We start from the raw sequence: 19855 nt of genomic DNA, 5'->3' as shown, positions 1-19855 counted from the left end.
CGAGCTCTCATTCAGCATATAAAGTGATCGCCCCCCATAGAAGTCCATTATAACAAACCATGTTAAGCTTTTTCCTTAATGGAGTTCTATAGGGAGAAAAGCGTGATATTATTCACTTTATATGCTCAATAAGAGCTCATTCTTTTGACAGCAGAAAGTGTTTATTATAAGTAAAATTTTAAGCTACGTTAAGCTTTTTTTTTTTTTTTTGTATAATGGACTTCTATGGGGGGCGATCACTTTATATGCTGAATGAGAGCTCGTTCTTTTGAGAACAGAAAGTGTTTATTATAAGTGAAATTTAACAGAAGTTTGGTCTTCCCTGGTCGCTGTTAAGGTAAGTTAAACCAAGCTGTTTCCTTATAATGGGCTTCTATCATCAAAGACCGACAACAATGCAGGGGAAAACACACATTAAATAGACAGACTGATTAACAAACACAGGTGCAGACAATGAGGGATAAACCAAGTTACAGAAAATAGTGGGGGGAAATGGATGGGAGAAACCAACTCAAAGTCCAGGGGTGTGACAACTATAGCTAAACCATGGTAACCAAAAATTACTAATGGTTTTGCTACACTGTATAGTTAAACCATGGTATTTGTAGTAAAACTCTGGTTATTACTCTGGTTAAAAACATGGTTAATTACTATACTTTTACTATAAGCCTGATAATTATTATTAACTATTTTCCTTTGGACAAAACATGTTCAGTTTTAAGATTCTATAAAGATATATTCAAGATGTATTTGTACTAATTGGGAGATTTAGGCAAGATAAAACAATAACACATTTTCCTAATGTAATACTTAATTTTTTTCTAAGTTAAATGTAGGCCTATATACTATGTGCAAACAAATAACAATGAGGTGGTTGTTTTGCAACAAGATGGAGATGTGTTGACAGAGGTGGGTAGAGTACCCAAAATCTGTACTCAAGTAAAAGTAAAAGTACTTATGTAGAAAATATTTACTCAAGTAAGAGTAAAAGTAACAATCTTAATAGTTACTTGAGTAAGATTAAAAAAGTAGCCGATTGAAAAAGTACTCAAGTAGCTAGTTACTAGTTACTTCTGATCTGATTGATATGAAGTGAAAACCCTGAATTTCAAATAATTTAGAAAGCTTCCACACACCTCTCCTGTGTATATATATATATATATATATATATATATATATATATATATATATATATATATTATATATATATTAGGGATGTAACGGTATTGTATTTACCGTCGTACCGCAATAGCAAATTTTTTCGATACTACCGTGGTCGCATGAATCGATAAAACGATAGGTCTTCTGAGAAAAGCTTGCTCAGGCAAATGAAGCGAACGGGAGGTTGCGGGAACTACAGTTCCCATCAGCCCAGGCGTGGCCATCATCATTTGCGGTCTGTTTTCGCTACAGATCCAATAGTGCGTAAATGGGGAGATAGACACCTAACCACACCCTAACCCTACCCCTTACCCTATCCCTAACCTTAACTCCACCCATTTGTTCACTCAGAGGTGGAGCTGGACATCAAGAGAGGTGGAGCTGGAGGCCATTTGGCTCTGCAGTGAGCAGTACTTGGAAATGGAAGGTGCTGCTAGCAGCGGCGAAGGAAAAGAGATGGAAATGGTCGAAACTAACGCCTGTTTCACACATACTCCGTCTGCAGTGCGTATGGGTTGCGTATTTCCCCCCCACCCATGTTAACGGATTAGAGCGTTTCACACTGCACGCGTTTGCTGTCCGGCAGTGCGTCCCAAAAGCGGTACGTTTGCAGCAGTGCAGCGATCGTTTCCGCACCGAGTCTATTTTTTGCTGTCCTTCAGCCCTGACTTAAAGTGACAGCGCATTGTTAGCTGTAAAATGAACATGTATTGACATGGAAATGTGGTGATTACACCATAAATGCATATAAATGAAGTCTACTGTGTTTTACAGTCAACACGTGCTTTTTGGCTAAGTTTAAAACTAGAAAAAGTGTACGTAACACACACGAACTGCATACGCACTGTATATGTGTGAAACAGGCGTAAAAGCAGGTTTTAAATCGGATGTGTGAAAGCATTTCAGTTTCTCTGTCTCAAACCTGTCTCTGTCTGAATAAGTGAGTGTGTGAGTGAATGAGGTGAGTGTTCTCAAATATTTATTCAGCACATGGGCCAGTTGCAATAAGTAGGCTGCTATTTTATTTTTTCTGAGTTTTCAAGAATACTAAATTGAAACTTTATTTTTTTTTACATGGTTTATTATTTTTTGTTATTAAAATTGAAAAATTGAAGTTCCTGTTTCAAAGTTTACAGATAGATGGCTAATTTGTATGCCATTGATATGTTCAGTGTTCATGTAAACTGTTTAATAAACACTTCTGGCACTGAGTCTCTTCATTAGTTTTGTCTTTCCTGTAAATGATTCAATAAATATCGTACCGTGCCAATCATACCGCACCGTGAAGTTTTGATACCGTTACATCCCTAATATATATATATATATATATATATGTGGCTCACAAAATGTCTTCAGGCAGGTATAAAAAAAAGACCTTTTTTTTTTAAATATAGAAAATCAGATAGGAGTCTAATCAAAAATGTTTTAATACACAAATATCAAGGAAGGGATTTTATTTTATTATATTTATTTCATTTAGTGTATCTGCAGAATTTTTAAGCAATTCATGACCCTTTTTAAGATCTGCACAAGTAAAATAAACAGTAATGGATTGGACAATGTAAAGTAAAATATTAAGCCATAAAATGGCATGAGTTATAAATTCAGATACAGTTTCACACAAAAACTAAATATATTACGCTATGGCATTTCATCCTTTACACCATTAAAAGGGATAAATTGAGTCTATAATTTATTATATTTATTTAAAACATAAATATTACTGTACTCGTTTAGATTTTTAGAATCCCCCAGCTTTACACCTCCATCCAAGGTGGAAAGAATAAGCGTGCGCCGCTCTGCTCCGTACGCTCGGCCGGATCAATCCGCCAGTCAGCGGGGACAGGTCCCCGGTCAGGGCACATCAGGAGACCCTCAGCGAGTTTAGGCCGCACCCTGGACGCCGAGGCCGTCTGCCCCCACCCTTTTCTGCGTTCAGTACCCGCTCATGGCCTTGACCACTGAGCATGCCTCCACTAACAGTATTTTACCTAAACTTTAATAAACTTGAAGAATAAAACTTTTTCGTAAGGGTTAATGCACATAACTGCACACTATCTCTAATACAGCTCAGAGTTTTATTTTGGGCTAAGCATTGCCCATCATTCATAATGTTTAGGAACTCACATTCGCCAAAATAGACAGATGTTGAGGAAAACTTTGCAGCATAAGTCACTAAAACAGGAAATATGTCACTGACCACTGATTTTTGGAGTGACTCCAAAAATCCACCCAAATACAACACTTACCAGGAAAAGACTGACTAATCATTTCTTCTTTCTGTTGTACCCAGTGGTGTAGTGGTGCATGAAGAAGTGGGTATACGCTTCATTTATGAATTCCCTAACCATGTATAAATTGTAAATTCCAGCCCCGTCCCCGGTTGGTTTTCTCTGTATTAGAGACCTTTTGAACTTACAGTACTATTTGAACGCATTCGTTTACTGGATCCTTGGACTGAAAAGTTTACCGGGGTTCACTGGTTTAAGAAATTTCTGATCGTAAAAACCTGCTTCATTTTATTTGTAACTGATTCAAATTACTGGGGTGCGGGAGACGGAGCCGGCACTGGCGCAGCAGGCGCAATCATCAAATATATTTTAGAGCAAGTCAGTGCCACGGCCCTGAATGCATCATCACTGTCTATTAGGTGTTTTTAGTTAATATTTACATTTATTCACATATAACTGGATGTGGTGGACATGATTTTGGCTAATGCAGGAAACTACTAAATGATGCCCATCAAAGGGGATTTAGAAGTGGGTATACGCAAACTGGCCTGATAAAGAAGTGGGTATGGGGAGCGTGGGGCATAACCTAACACTTTTTGAATTTCTCAGTTTGTTTAAATCCACGTGGAGCTCAGAGTATATTTTTTATTCACATTAATTTCACACTTGTCTAGTACAAATATGTCACTTTGTTTCATAATTACAGTGTATACAATTTTTATTTTTTTTTACGTTTTTCACTTTCACAACTTCACTCACACTGTCTTTCCATTCTTATGGTGTGAGTGGTTTGCCCATCTTAGGATCTTACCAATAAATAGTCAGTAATCATTCTCATGTTTCCAATGTTTAATCTAAGTGGACAGTTAAATATTCCCTAATTTTGTCATTAACTTTGCAACTCTTTGCAAGAAGGAAGAGCGAACTTATCCATAGAGGTTCTCTTTTTTCTTTTTTTTTTTTAGTAATGCTTGACAGACAGTACAAAAAGCACATGACCAAGGGATCACATACAAATCTATAAAATTATGACCAATAATTATAAATTAAAGACAAACATATACACATGAATAATAAATTAAACATTGTTTAAAAAAAAAAAAAAAAACAGAATGTGAATGACATTACAATGATATTACAAAGATAACCCAACAGACGCATATAAGGAAAACATCTAAATACACGTTTTTTGTTTTTTTTTTAATACCTCTGTATAATATTTCAGGAATCTTAGGACTCTTTTTTATTATTTATAAGATGAAAACATTTTAGAAGTGATTTTAGTTCAATTTTAAAAAGGGGATAAGATGGGGAACTATTTGCAAATTTTTGTTTGTGAATGAATTTTACCGTATAAGGTAAAAGAAATTAACAGTATGTTCCAGGGGTTCATTTTTAGAATTATTATAATAAAAATAATGTCTTTTAAACTGAAGGAGTCTACAACATTGGCAGAATCAAATATATGAGAACTTAGGTCAGACCAAAATTGCTTGGATGAAGGACAAAAAAAAAAAAAAAAAAAAAGGTGTACTAAAGTCTCCTCTGCTTGTTTGCAAAAAGAACATGAGCTGTCACCGTCCAAATATTTAGAAATATTAGAATTAACAGGATATATTTTATGTAAAATTATGTGGTTCTCATTAAACAGTCACATAGTCCTTCTATGTCATCCCCACATAGCGTGCGTTATGTTAAGTGATCGGTCTCTTAAAGGGCACCTCACACCATAATGTAATGGATGCAAAAAAACATAGCTTTGGCCGTTACAGAGTGTAACCCTGTTTGTGGAATCATCAGTGTGGATTATATTAAAGTCTTTGCTTTGGAACTCTCGCTTGATGTCGTGTTCTCTTCTTACATGCATTTTATAATACATATTACATTATACATCTGATACATATCGTGACAGAGTACAGTAGCTATTATATACATGAAACATATAAAAAAATATCTTGCATCTTATTGATTTTCACTTTAAAATCCAGGAGGAGCTCAATACAGCACTGAAGACATTACAAAAGAACCTCAAACATGAGGAAGAAATTAAAGGAGAGCTTGAGAAAACAGTTCAACACATCAAGGTGAGGACTGATACTTCTGATATTATTCACAAATTTGTTTAGAATAGCTGAATTGTTTGGTGGGGGAGAAACTGCCATATGGTGGCACATCGTTTGCTCTGAGCGTGGATACAACATACTTGACCATGTTTAGTATCCCTTATAAAAGAAATTAGTTGACAGTGTGGTCAGTATTCATGAGCCCAACAATAAGCATGAATCTGAAGTAAGAGATGAGCTAAAAGAAAAGTTGTTTAATTTTAAAGCTGTTGTCTAAAATTTTGGGGGGTTAAAAATGGTCTGAAAAAATTTTTATGTTGTAGTTACTAACCCACATTTACTCATTCACTCTCCATGCTTCTTCAGAATAAGTTAAATCGTTGAGATGATTGAAATGAATGTGATTTGATTTCAGTCTCAAGCTGAGCAGACAGAGCATCAGATTAAACAGCAGTTTAAGAAGCTCCATCAGTTTCTCAGAGAGGAAGAAGCAGCTACAATCACTGCACTGAGGGAGGAAGAGGAGCAGAAGAAGCAAACGATGAAGGAGAAGCTGGAGGAGATCAACAGACACATCTCAGCTCTTTCACACACAATCAAAGACACGGAGGAGATGATGAAAGACAATGACCTCTGCTTTCTAAAGGGCTGATTTCAGATGGTGGATTGATTGATTGTGTAATTAATGATTGGTGGAGTTGTTGATGATCAATGGTGTGTTTGTTCTGCAGGAGTTTCCAGTCTCAATGGAAAGGTGAGTGATCTGCTGGTGTCTCTGGTCTCTCTGCTTCTGATCCAAAGCCACTGCAGTTCTGACTCCTGAATGTTCTTCCAGAGTCCAGATCTCACAGCCGGATCCACAGACGCCTTCTGGAGCTTTGATTCATGTGCCACGGTACAACCTGCTGTTCAGAGTCTGGAAGAAGATGCAGGACATTGTCCAAAACAGAAAGTCTGTGCTACTATAAATAGACTTGAAATTATATGCACAAATATTTACAGATTTAAAGATGATGTGTTTCTTCAACAGGAAAGTGTTGATAAGTCTTAATAATTTGTGTTTGGTTTACTCTTGGTCATTATATAAGCATAAGAATAAAAGCAACTGTTGTTTATGTCTCATCAGCTCCTGTGATTCTGGATCCAAACACAGCTCATCCAGATCTCATGCTGTCTGATGATCTGACCAGTCTGAGATCCAGTGAGAACAGTCAACCACTTCCTGGTAACCCAGAGAGATTTGATAAGTGTCTTTGTGTTTTGGGTTCAGAGGGTTTTAACTCAGGAACACACAGCTGGGATGTGGAGGTTAAAGAGAGTTCACACTGGAGTCTTGGAGTAACTACAGCCTCAAACCAAAGGAAGGGGGATGAATTATTTAGCACTGATGTCTGGAGTGTGCGGTATGATCAGTATGGACTGTCTGAAAAGTTTGGTTTTCCTGTTAAACGTGAGCTTGAGCGTGTGAGAGTGTATCTGGACTATGACAGAGGAACGGTGTCATTTTCTGATCCTGTAACTAGCACACATCAACACACATTCACAACCACCTTCATTGACAATGTCTTTCCATTGTTTTGTAATTTTGATGATACATCCTATCTGAGGATTTTACCAGTTAAACTCTAACAACAGAAAGCTGCTTATGAATCAGTTAAAAAAAAATGTATATACATATAAGAAATTTACCAAATGTAACATGTTCTAGAATACTTGTACAAATAAGGTTTACTGTTGTATCTATATAATGTATGCAAACAACATAAACAACACTCTTGCACTTTTATTTTTACGAAACTCTTTGAGATCAGATTGAGTATTGTTATTAAACTGATACATCACTTCCCATAATTTAGTAATTCTACAACATCGTTCTCTTTTCTTTTTTCTATAAATCAGCAACAATGTGTTTAGCCATCTAGTTCGAACTAAACATTTTATAACTGATACCATGTGATATTCAAATGAATTAATATAATTTTTTTTTTCAGTCTGAATGAAGACTTATAAGCAGTATTGGGGAAAGTTACTTTTAAAAGCAATGCATTACAATATTGAGTTACTCCCTTAAAAAGTAACTAATTACGTCACATTACTTTTGCATTACTTTTTACATCTAGGCAGCTAGGGCTTGCTTGTTTGTTTTTAATATAAAAAGTTCTATTTTTTGCAAATGTAAAAGCCTTTTCACACCAAAAGCCTCAGACTTAGAGAAAAGTAAATTCACGCCTGTACAGTCGAAAAAATGTCAACTCTTTAGCAGTAAAAAAAAAAAAAAAAGTTAGATTATCTTGAGTAATTTTTGCTTATAGATGAATTGAAACATCGAAGGTCGGCAGCAAAGACATCCGTTAATAACATTGGATTAAATGCATAAAGGATATTTGTATTATTTAACATTTAATTATTGCTGGTTTGCATCATATTCTGAGTTAAATTTCAGTTTTTATTCATTTTGAGGAATACTATCTATGTTTTTTAGTGAGTGAGATGAATTAATGCATGTTCACATTTATTCTAGAACTGAAGTAATCCTACATAAAATTTTTCTCACCATTTGGACAGAGCTTTTAATCAATAAATGGGGCAGGGGGGGGGGGGGGTAACTCTTCTTGTCAATTAAAAAGTAATGTGTTACTGTACTAGTTACATGGAAAAAGTAATATTAACTTGCATTACTTGTAATGCTTTACCCCCAAACACTGCTTATAAGGGTCACTAAAGAAGGTATTACTAATACATTTGTTTTATGCAATCAGTAATACACATTTGTGACACTTCTGAACATGCATAATGTAAACTTGTAGTTTATTTTGGTAAATAAAGTAGGCCTATTAGCGCCATCTAGTGGATACATATTGGGTGACTTGCAAATTGCATTTTGGTATACTTAAAGACAGTAAAGGATTAATACTATTAATACAAAATAATATATTAAAAATTATAAGATTAACTGTTTTGAGTCATTAAACCTTACCTTCTGCATGGAGACTCTGAAGTCTAAACAAAAATGAGCAGCCTTAAGGTTATATTTAAGCTAGTATGCTACAAAACAATGACAAAATTCATTATAAGCATATAAAACCTAGTTTCTAACCTAGTTTCTGCACTTCAGATTCTCATTAAATGTTCTGTCTGAAATTATATCATACTTGGTTCAATGAAGGTATTCTTTTAGTAAGACAGTTATTTAATTCTCATGCGTACTTGTTGACATAAACTGAATTTCTTCAAAAATTCCAGTTACCAATTAAACCAAGAGAATTCGTTCTTGTTATTGACGCAATTTCAAAGAGTGTGATGGTACTTTTTAAAAACTATATTTCAGAGGGTATCAGCATGGTTAATCCTCATGGAAACATTTTCTTTGAAAATATTGATGCTTTAAAACAAGTAATAAGATTATAAGGATTGCTCTTTGTTCTGTGTCTTTACCAGCAGCAAGATTTTTTGGTCTTCTTTATTTGGTAATATCTCTTGGGTTTGTATCAATAACACAATTAAGGAAGTGTCTTACAAAATACTTCATAGAATTTATCCTGCTAAGCATGTTTTGGAGAAGAGTATTTCATACACCTGTGAATTTTGTGGTCAAGAAAAAGAAACCATTTTGCATTTTATGATAGAAATTTGTATATTTGATGTGCTATTTTTATACAGAAAATGAACATTTGAATTGTAAATAACGACATATTATGCATTAATTTACTTTATTAGGAAAATTCCATATAGTAAAAAAAAGAGGGCTCAATGTAAACCAAACTTTCCCATTTTATTAATGACTTAAAATTGTATGTAAATCTCTTGGAACAAAAAAAAACACTGAAATGTATATAATTTTCTTTATTTTTTCTATTTTCGTTTCTTCTTTTTCTCTGTCAGCTAATCTTAATTTGACATAAATTCAATACTTCTTGTGCCATTGAATTAACAAAGCAAAAAAGAAAAATCTGTCTGATCAAATGCTCTCTAGAGCTGGGACTGAAATCGGTCATTTGTTCACAGAATTGGTATTTTCTGTATAGTGAATGGCAAATGGTGCTCTATAGGGAATAGGGAATGACTCAAGACAGTCAAATCCCGTCATTTATGACTAGTTTGGTTTCGGTTCGGCCATACGCTGTTGTCTTTAATATATTGTGTTGTGTTTTATTAGGCAGTTGAGCAACGGTTTGAATACCTTCATCCTCAGAAAACTAATCATGAATATGTAGCTCAACACTGTTAGTATTATAGTTTAAATCTCATTGTCTTGATTATACAAGTACCATGTTTTTACGATGCCTCAGAGACAACACTGTTTTGTAAAGTGGGTAACACAGCATTATTAGATGCAGCATTGCAGCTTTATCTGTAGTAACACTAATACAGCATTTTCTCCATCATACAAATTATTTCAAAATGTATTGCATGCCATTTAGCAACACAAGCCATGCAGCATTTTTTTTTTAAATATATATTTCAACACACTCTAGTATCTAGTATGGTAAGCTACAGCTTTGTGTTTTTTTAATACCCAACCTCTACACTCTTAAAATAAAGGTGCTTTAAAGGGTTCTTCAAGCGATGCCATAGAACCATTTTTGGTTCCACAAAGAACCATTCAGTCAAAGGTTCTTTATAGAACCATTTCTTTCTTACCCTTTTATAATCTGAAGAACCTTCTCTCACACACTTCCTTTCGCCCTTTTGTGAAACAGAAAGGTTCTTCAGATGTTAAAGATTTTTTATGGAACCATTTGAAGCACCTTTATTTTTAAGAGTGTAGTGGCGAAACGTAGATATTGTGCCTTTAAATTAATGTTTTATGCGTATCAAATACAAATACAGTCATGACATTTATAAATGTAACATTTTCTGACTGATCAATTATATTTTTAAACTCTCCTCCTCAATGATCCTGACAGAGGCCATTCTTCCAGTATTAAACACAGGGTATAAGGGTTCGGTGAAAGTGGTCTGGACTCTGTGAAGGAGAGTCATTTTGTCAGAGACGCTGTAGAAGGACAGGGTGCCTGCACTGTGATCCAGATACACTCCTATTCTAGAGGAGCAGACAGCAGGGATTGAGACTGTCTTTTTGTCATGTTTAAAACTGAAATTTGGTTGATAGTATGCGAATGACCAGGACTTTTTGTTGTCACCAAGTCTACAGTCATCCCTTTTTCCTTTACGTCCAATTCCTTTGTAACAAACTGCTATAGCCCATTGGTTCCCACTGCACTCGACCTCCCAGTAACAGCGACCACACAAACCCTCTTGACACATGACATTGGCATATGTATCAAAACGCTCTGGGTGATCAGGACATTGATTTTGGTTTTTTTTATATGTAAATGACACTTTCCTGTTGTTCTCAGACAGTATGAGGGCACTGGGTGCAGTGTTTGGATCCAGGTGAAGTTCACAAAAATCTGAGGAGGAGAAATGGACAATATATATATATATATATATAGAACAAAGTACATTTTGGTTCCAAAATATTCACACTGTAACGGATCATATTCTTATCAATTATTAAGTGTTTGCCTCAAGGAAACCGCAGTTGAACTTACACTGCAAAAAATCATATTGGGTCTTGGCAACACAGACTTTTGACACTGAAGAGACAACACAAAACAAACATGTGATTAATTTCTTGGTTTAAACCTACAGAGTACGAATGGCAATACAAAATGTCAAAATATTCAGACCTTCTTGAGATATTTTAGCTGTTTGCTGTTGACAGACATCCTCCAAAACTTCCTTGAAAATGCAGATTGAAACATCTTTAAAATACAGACGAGTGTGTTGGGTGATGGGAACGTTTTCAAATGTGGGCAAAACACACGCAGACTGACAGCTCTGAAATGAGACAAACAGCACTGGTTGTTATGTAAAGGAGACTATTAAATGTCAATCAGTTTATGTCAGTATATAGGCTTTCAATTCATTACCTTCAGAAAATTGACCTGATCATCAACAATCAGAAGTTTTTCGATCTCAGCTTGTCTCATTCTGAGTTCTTTCAGCTCTTGATCCAGATGTTTGCGAAGCTCCTCCGCTCGATCTATCTCAGTCTTCTCCTGAGCTCTGATCTGCTCTTTAATCTCAGAGCGTTTCTTCTCGAGAAAGCAGATGAGCTCAGTGAAGACCTTTTCAACGTCCTCCATGCTCTCCAACGCTGAACTCTGTCAGAGACACAAAGATCTGATCATGCAAAACAATGTAGATAGACAGTAAATTAGTGGCAGTAAATAAAATGGCAGAAGTCTCAATAAGAACTTATTTCAATTTTTGGAAAACTCAAAGCCCATTGGGCATCATCTACTTTTAATGACTTTAAAAGATCTACATTTGTGTGTCAAACAAACTTCACAACTAAAGAACAGATAAAGAAACATACTTTAAGGAGCTTCACAGCTTCACTGAGTTCCAGCTGACTTTTCTCTCGCTCCTGGATCAGTTTGTGACACGTTTCCTTTACCTCCTTCAATTCTTCCTGAAGTTGTTAACAAAAAAATTAAAATAAAACAATAAACAAAAATAGACATCATAACACCTTATCACTCTGGTAAAGAGGTGTAACCAGGGAAATCAAACCTACAAATTATACACAATAGTGGCTCCTGATTGTACATTTTCCTAGGGAAGATTCTGGGTCTTAGTGTTAGTTTATCATAAATATTCTGTATGCTTTATAGCTGACCAACTTAGTGTCATAATACATGCCTGCCGAAGCTATGTGCTAAATTTTAATATATCCTTCTACAACTTAAAAAAAATAGTCTAAAAATTCTAAAGCATTTTCAATTTATTATTACTTCAGATTCATATAGATGTCTGGATTCATATTTTGAATGCCCACATGCCCATGCAGATGAGCCAGAACTGACTATAAATATATGCAATAAAATAATGCATTTTTTAAATTATTTTTATTGTTGATATTACCTTTTTACTGGTCCATTCGGAATCCACGGATACAACACTGTGCCCTTTATGATTATCAGTACACAAACAACAAATGCATTGCCGGTCATCCTGACAGTAAATCTCCAGAAGTTTTCCATGACTGAGGCAGATGTTCTCCTGAATGTTTTTGGAGGCTTCGACTAGTTTGTGCTTCATAAACGCAGGCGATTCATAGTGAGGCTGAAGATGAGTTTGACAGAAGGAGGCCAAGCACTGCAGACAGGTTTTTATAGCTCTGTTCTTCTCTGTTGTGCAAACATCACAGTCCACAGGAGCTGTTTGTAGGGATGTCTTCTGCAGCGTCTCCATCATCTCAGCTATCAGGGTGTTCTTCTTCAGTAGAGGTCTCTGACTGAAGCTCTCTCTGCATTGGGGACAACGGTATGGAGGCCCCTGCTCCTTCTGGCCCCAGCAGTCAGTAATACAGCTCATACAGTAACTGTGTCCACAGGGAATCGTCACCGGCTCTTTCAGTCCATCCAAACAGATTGAGCAGCTGAACTGATCCACAAATCGACTCGCTTCTGATTCCGCCATTTCTTTACAGTGAGTTTTGACTTCTGTTTTGCAATAAGAGCTGTTTTGCCAAGAAAAGCAACAATATTTGTCAAATGATATTTTCCACTTAAGTTGAAAAACTAGTAGATACTATACTATCAGCTGCAATTCTGTTGCTTTGTGCTGTCAATAAATATAGTAATAGAATAGAAACTAGTTTTGAGCCCAGAATAATCTTTTTCAGACCTTTTAAATAATTAGTTAAATTATAAAAAGTAAAACATAAAGTTTAGTAGTAACGATGTACTCGGGTATTCTGTTTCAAAAACATGCTTTTATTAGACAACACACTTTTAAATACACGTTAAGCAATTAAGTACAAAACTAAATTTAGTTTCACCAGGCCTGTACAAGTTACAGAAGTACAAACGATCTGTAAACACTTAAGACTAAACTCCATGCGACTTCAGTGTGAAAGCAGACAGCATGAGAATGGCATTATTTTTGGATCTTACCTCGACCGAAATACAACTCAAATGTTGTTTGCTTTACAGATTTGTCCCCAAAGAACAGTGTAACGGATATATTCCAGCAGCTGAAATCACACATGTAGTGAAGAAATAAATTTCGTTGGTTTCCTTTTGGATTTACTTCCTGTTTTCACTGCGTGAACAAAAATGGGCGTGTCTCAAAGATGGAAGAGATGGTGAAACACAGAGAGAAAGAGACATAAATTTTTATTTTTATTCTTTTTTTTTTCATTTGATCGATTGGAATGCATTATTGAACTGCTATTATTTAACGTAAAATATTTAAAATATGTTATTTCTAGGCTTAAAAAAACAAAACAAAACAAAAATCATGAATGAAAGCAGATTATCTTGACCACAACTGATCCCAGTTGCAATCGAAATGATTCAACCTCTTTGACCTTTATTCTTTATGCCTTTCATGAAAATGCATTATTTGTACAAGGCACATACAATTAATTTGCGAGGCTGCAGATAAATACATTTTGTGAAAACAAATTAACAAAGGCATCAAGTACACTATTAGGGAAATTAGGGAGTAACTTTTACACATTTAAGTAATTCTGAGAACGTAAGATGAATAATGAAAAAAATGGCTTAAACATTCATGTTCAAAATTATTCAACCCCCAAAAATTAAAATATGGTGAAACATATTTTATTCTTTAAAATCACCAATAAACCCTTCTTGGAAGTGCTTAGAAGCGTCTGTCACTTCTCTTCTGCAATCTTTGCCCATTCCTCGCCTGAAAAAGCTTTCAGATCACTGATGATTGTTGGTTTTCACTTTGCCACTGCTTTCTTCAAATTCAACTAAATATTATCAATGAGAAATAAATCTGAAGACTGAACGGGCCACTCAAGTACATTCTATGACTGATCCCTGAACCAAGCATAAGTAGATTTGGATGTTTACTTTGGGATGGTTGTCCTGCAGGAAAGTCCAATGATCATCAGCTTCAGTCTTTGAACCAAAGGCATCACAATTCTTGCTAAAATGGTCTGATACTTCAAAGATCATGACCTTCATATAGTCATGGTTTCCATTTTCTGCTACAGCAAAACACCCCCGTAACAGGACGTTTGACAATGGAGATGATGTTCTTCTGTTCATAAGTTGTGCCTTTTTTGCACCAGACACACCACTGATTCATGGGTCCAAAATGTTCCAGTTTGATCACATAATAATAATAATAATAATAATAATAATAATAATAATAATTTGTTACATTTATATACCGCTTTTCTAGACACTCAAAGCGCTTTACAGTGTCAGGGGTATTTCCTCATCCACTCCATAAAACATTTTTCCAGAACTCCAGAGGTCTATCAAAATAAAGAGCATATTCAGCATTTTATATTCTTCTGAGTGGCAATCGGCAAGATGCCCCAACATGAAGGCCATACTTGTCTGGTGTTCTTCCTATACTCTGCATTGAAATGTCTTTCCACCCTTTCATTGGGTCATCTTGAAAGTCTTTTGCTGTGCATTGCAGGCTTTTCCACAGTTGTTCTGGTTAAACATTTTATGATATTCAACACCCTCAAATGTTTTCTAGTACAACATATTTTAGGCTAAGGAATGAGGCTGCCAGCTGTGTCTCTAGAAACGTTTAATATCTTGGAAATTTGCATGTAGCCTTAAACTTTCTAAAGTAATACAATTATTTCTTCTATATAGCATTTGTGCGAGCTCGGCTTACTCTGTTATATTATCTACTCAACTTCACCACATGCATGGGCTAACTGTATGAATGTGTAACAGCTCAAGCTTATTTTTAATAGATTTTCCAAAGGTTTAATTTAGTTTTAGTTTTTGTTCCCCACCAAACAAACAATTGACTAAAAACAGCAATATAGTTAAATAATTATGACATAGCTGTGCTGGTAAAACATCCTTGAACTCAAAAATATTACATTATATATTAACATTATCACTTTTAATATGCCAGTATTCTGCTATAGATGCATGTTTTATAAAATCCAGAATTTTCAGAAAAGTTTATATTTGTAAAGTACTACAGTCTCTGGGGGTTGAATAACTTTGATTGCAACTGTTTTTTTATACAAATCTAAAACATCCTGCATAAATGTATAAATCACTTATTAAAAAACACTCAAAACTTATCTAAAAATATAGATTTTTTAATTATAAAACCATGATTAAGGAGACTAACCATTTAATAAATCATTTGAGAAGAGATTTAATGTAGAAAACATGCTACACTGTACTGATCTCTTGCATTTTGAAATAGTTCAGTTAATTTATGGTTTGAATTTAGTTTTTTATCCACCTTTTTTTTTCACGAGAGAGTGGGCACTGCTATTTTTAACTTGACTGTGTTTGGCTTCGGGCGTCATTCGCTTCCAGTTACTTTACCTGTACAAAATCAGCCTTTTATACTGTTTTATATTGCACATTTTTAGACTAGAAAGTCTCTTCAATAGTAAGTCTCACGCGTTCATAAAGACTGCTCTCTTCGGCTGTGCAAAATGTGGTCTTTCTCAGCTCTTTGATCCTGGCAGATGAACCGGCTCCAACCTTAAATGCAGGGTATAAGGGTTCAGCGAAAGTGGTCTGGACTCTGTGAAGGAGAGTCATTGTGTCAGATACGCTGTAGAAGGACAGAGTTCCTGCACTGTGATCCATATACACTCCTATTCTAGAGGCAACAGGGAGTGAGACTTTTTTTTGAGCATGAATGAACCCAAAATTCTTCAGATAATAACCCAGTCTCCATGACTTTTTGTTGAAGCCAAGTGCACAGTCAACACTGCTTCCTTTACGTTTAATTCCTATGTAACAAACTCCTACAGCCCATTCGTCCCCACTGAACTCGACCTCCCAGTAAAAGCGACCATACAACCCGTCTCTAGACAAGATATAGGGGCGCTCATTAAACCGCTCTGGTTGATCAGGATATTGCTGAGCATTATCTGAAGATGATATTTTCCTGTTGTCTTCTGACAGTTTGACGTTTTTGTGTGCAGTGTTTAGATCCAAGTGAAGCTCATAGAAATCTGGGAAGGAGAAATGGACAATAAAAAATGTTAAACAAAGTACACTTTGGTTCCAGTGTTTCCTTTCAAGAAACAGCGAATACACTTACACTGCAAAAAATCATTGTGGGTCTTTGGTTCTGGAGGGTTTGTAACATAGACATTTGACACTGAAGAGATAAAACAAGCAAATGGTTAATTTGTTGGTTTAACCCTACAGAGTATGGCAATATACCATATCAAAATATTCAGACCTTCTCTGAATATTCTAGCTGTTTGTTGTTGACAGAAGTCTTCCAAAGCCTCCTTAAACATTGAGATTGAAATGTCTTTAAAAAAACGGTTAGTCTGTTGAGTAATGCTGCCTTCAAATGTGGGTAAAGTAAACATAGACTGGTGGCTCTGAAATGAGAAAAATACAGGACTGCTTGTTATGAAAAAACACAAAAAATGTGTAACAGTGGTAGTATACAGTGATGAAATGACTAGGGCTGTGATGTGGTGCAGTGTTTGGGAATATACAGTTGCAATCAAAATTATTCAACCTTATGCAAATCAATTATTCAACCTCTTTCTGGCAAGCATCTTTAGTGCTTTGGTAGAGCACCCTTTGGCTTTTATGACCTGTTGCAAACGAGATGCATTGGCAGACATCAGCTTCTGGCAGCGTTCGTTATCAGATTTCTCATGAGCAATGGCCTCCGGTTCAGTCATTTCCTTGGGTTTATGTGCTGGAACCATGCTCTATAAATCCCATCAGAAATTGTTTTATTCGGTTCAAGTCAGGTGACTGTGATTGCCGCTGTAGAATCTTCCAAGACTTCTTCTGCAACTAAGCCTTGGTGGAATTGAAGCATGCTTGGGATCATTGTTTGAAGAGCCAGTGCCACCCAAGCTTCAGCTTCCTCACAGGTGGAATAACATTTTTTTTTTTAAATCCATCGTCCCTTCCACACACTTCAGGTTTCTAGTAGTCTCGCGTAGCCAGACTTTCAGACTGAGGGCTGAAGGTCTGGAATTCATGGCAGCTTTCATTGGCCAAGGCCCGCACATAAGGCCGTTCGACCAACACCAACCAATCACAGTTCTTTCCGTTCAGCATCACGTTTCAGTGCGTGGAAATGCCCCCACAACAACAGACTGGCGTGCAACAAGTCAATCATTGAAATAACCCGCATTGAAAGTTAAATAAGAAGAGGGAGAACAGCGTGACGTCTGAGGCTGAGACTAGTTTCTAGTGCCAGAAGATGCACAGCAGCCCCAGAGCATCACCAAGCCACCACCATGCTTATCTTCAAAGTGTTCTTTTCCACAGAAAGTTCCGCTTTTGTCTCATTGCTTCACAGAACAGAATCCCAAAACTACTTTGAGCAAATTGGAGCTGACTTTTCTTGTGCTTTTGAGTCAGTACTGGTGTACGTCTTTGAGTGCATGAAAACCGTGGACATGAGTATGGACACAGGCCATCTCTTTTCTAATATCCTTAAGTCTTCTCCTGATGTTTAAGCAAGTGACAATTGTAAAAGGTCTGAAAAGCTAATTTTATCTTCCACTGGTTCATAGCATTTGACTTTGCGCCGCCAGAGAATGCTAAACTAACTACTGACATGTGTGGAGTGTGTGCTATACAAATAAATCTGACATGCTTTTTTGATAAAAAGCTAAAGCTGTTCAAATTTAATTTCACAGGAAATTAAAAAGTTATCCTACAGTGTTTTATTATTATTATTATCATTATTATTATTATTATTTTATTACAGAAAAGGGTGCAAATATAGTAATTAAAATTGAACGAAAGGAAGAAACATTTATAAGTTTAAATTTGGGAAAATAAACAAGAGATTTAATGTCCAGTGTAATATCTCGTAAAAAAAACGTTACATTTGTGGGAAAACAGGCAAGCAGGTTGCAAAACAGAATGTATGTAAAGTAACAATTAATTGCAAACCTACTATTTATTTTGTAAACTTTTATTACCTTCGGACAATAGACCTGATCATCAGTAGTCAGAAGCTTCTTGGACTCGCTTTGTCTTTTTCTGAGTTCTGTCAGCTCTTGATCCAGATGTATGTGAATCTCCTCTGCTCGATCTATCTCAGTCTTCTCCTGAGCTCTGATCTGCTCTTTAATCTCAGAGCGTTTCTTCTCAAGAAAGCAGATGAGCTCAGTGAAGACCTTTTCAACGTCCTCCATGGTCTCCAGCGCTGAACTCTTTTGGAGACGGAAAGATGTGATTGTGCAGATCATTGTTCTGAGTTATTTTGGCACACTAACCAAAATAAATGCAATTATTGTGAGCAGTTTTTGTCAAGTTCTTTAAGAAGACGTAAAGAAACCTACCGTAAGAAGCTTCACAGCTTCACTGAGTTCCCTGTGACCCCTCTCTCGCTCCTGGATCAGCTTTTGACATGACACCTCTTTCTCCACAATCTCATCCTGAGGATGTTAACATACAAAATGAATGAAACAGTAATACACAAAAATACACCCTTTCAATTCTGGTAGAGGGGTGTAACAAGGTGAATTGAGTGAATTGAATTGAGTCTAAGTAAAAGCATGAAAATACAAAATAATAACAATTATTACTAAAATATGTTATCAATTTTTTATTAGTGCTTATGTTACCTTTTTATTAGTCCATTCTGAATCCACAAACACCATACTGTGTCCTTTATGATTATCAGTACACAACCAACAAATCAATTGACTGTCATCCTGACAGTAAATCTCCAGAAGTTTGCCATGACTGAGGCAGATGTTCTCCTGAATATTTTTGGAGGCTTCGACTAGTTTGTGCTTCATAAATGCAGGTGATTCATAGTGAGGCTGAAGATGAGTTTGACAGAAGGAGGCCAAGCACTGCAGACAGGTTTTTACAGCTCTGTTCTTCTCTGTTGTGCAAACATCACAGTCCACAGCAACCGTTGTAGACTGTGAAATCTTCTGCAGCGTCTCCATAACCGCAGCTATCAGGGTGTTCTTCTTCAGTAGAGGTCTCTGACTGAAGCTCTCTCTGCATTGGGGACAGCGATACGGCAGCCCCTGCTCCTTCTGGCCCCAGCAGTCAGTAATACAGCTCATACAGTAACTGTGTCCACAGGGAATCGTCACCGGCTCTTTTAGTCCATCTAAACAGATTGGACAGCTGAACTGATCCACAAATTGATTCGCTGCTGACTCCGCCATTTCTTAGCAGTGAGTTTTGACTTCTGTCTTGCAATAAGAGCTGATTTGCCAAGAAAAGCATTGTTATTTGTCAAATGCCATATTTCACTAAAATGCAAGTAGATACTGCCAAGATGTTACCTCTTTTTTAAACTTTTACCATTTTGTCATGTTAAAAAAATACATTTTTATTACATAAACTATAGCTAGATCTTCAACAGTGTATCATTATCTTACTGTCCAGACCTAAAACT

The 19855-nt window shown here is 36.0% G+C and overlaps 2 protein-coding genes across 2 annotated transcripts; both read right to left on the bottom strand.

Moving 5' to 3' along the window:
- Window positions 1-9088: 9088 nt before the first annotated feature.
- On the bottom strand, window positions 9089-13561 carry LOC141331751 (E3 ubiquitin/ISG15 ligase TRIM25-like). Its single transcript, XM_073836784.1, has 7 exons — window positions 13423-13561; window positions 12389-12986; window positions 11841-11936; window positions 11392-11625; window positions 11149-11299; window positions 11011-11055; window positions 9089-10869 (listed from the first exon to the last, which is right to left on the bottom strand). The coding sequence occupies exons 2-7, from the start codon at window positions 12944-12946 to the stop codon at window positions 10325-10327; spliced, it is 1629 nt and encodes a 542-aa protein (XP_073692885.1). The 5' UTR covers window positions 12947-12986; window positions 13423-13561; the 3' UTR covers window positions 9089-10324.
- A 2303-nt stretch (window positions 13562-15864) lies between these two features.
- On the bottom strand, window positions 15865-19636 carry LOC141293913 (E3 ubiquitin/ISG15 ligase TRIM25-like). Its single transcript, XM_073826018.1, has 6 exons — window positions 19062-19636; window positions 18777-18872; window positions 18414-18647; window positions 16691-16838; window positions 16547-16606; window positions 15865-16457 (listed from the first exon to the last, which is right to left on the bottom strand). Exons 1-6 carry the CDS (start codon window positions 19620-19622, stop codon window positions 15865-15867), a joined length of 1692 nt encoding a protein of 563 aa, XP_073682119.1. The 5' UTR covers window positions 19623-19636.
- Between the last annotated feature and the right edge of the window lie 219 nt (window positions 19637-19855).

Source organism: Garra rufa, chromosome 1 (assembly GCF_049309525.1).
Source record: "Garra rufa chromosome 1, GarRuf1.0, whole genome shotgun sequence".
NCBI classification, from domain to species: domain Eukaryota; kingdom Metazoa; phylum Chordata; class Actinopteri; order Cypriniformes; family Cyprinidae; genus Garra; species Garra rufa.
This window is presented reverse-complemented; position numbering and strand designations above follow the sequence as displayed.

Excerpts from the sequence above, each read along its gene's own strand:
- LOC141293913 (XM_073826018.1), bottom strand. The coding sequence starts at position 19,622 with ATGGCGGAGTCAGCAGCGAATCAATTTGTGGATCAGTTCAGCTGTCCA. Across the intron at positions 16,839-18,413 it reads ATCAGGTCTATTGTCCGAAG|AGCCACCAGTCTATGTTTAC; the intron begins GTAATAAAAGTT and ends TTCTCATTTCAG. Across the intron at positions 16,607-16,690 it reads AGCTAGAATATTCAGAGAAG|TGTCAAATGTCTATGTTACA; the intron begins GTCTGAATATTT and ends TTATCTCTTCAG.
- LOC141331751 (XM_073836784.1), bottom strand. The coding sequence starts at position 12,946 with ATGGCGGAATCAGAAGCGAGTCGATTTGTGGATCAGTTCAGCTGCTCA. Across the intron at positions 11,626-11,840 it reads AAGCTGTGAAGCTCCTTAAA|AGTTCAGCGTTGGAGAGCAT; the intron begins GTATGTTTCTTT and ends TGTCTCTGACAG. Across the intron at positions 10,870-11,010 it reads CCAATATGATTTTTTGCAGT|ATTTTTGTGAACTTCACCTG; the intron begins GTAAGTTCAACT and ends TCTCCTCCTCAG.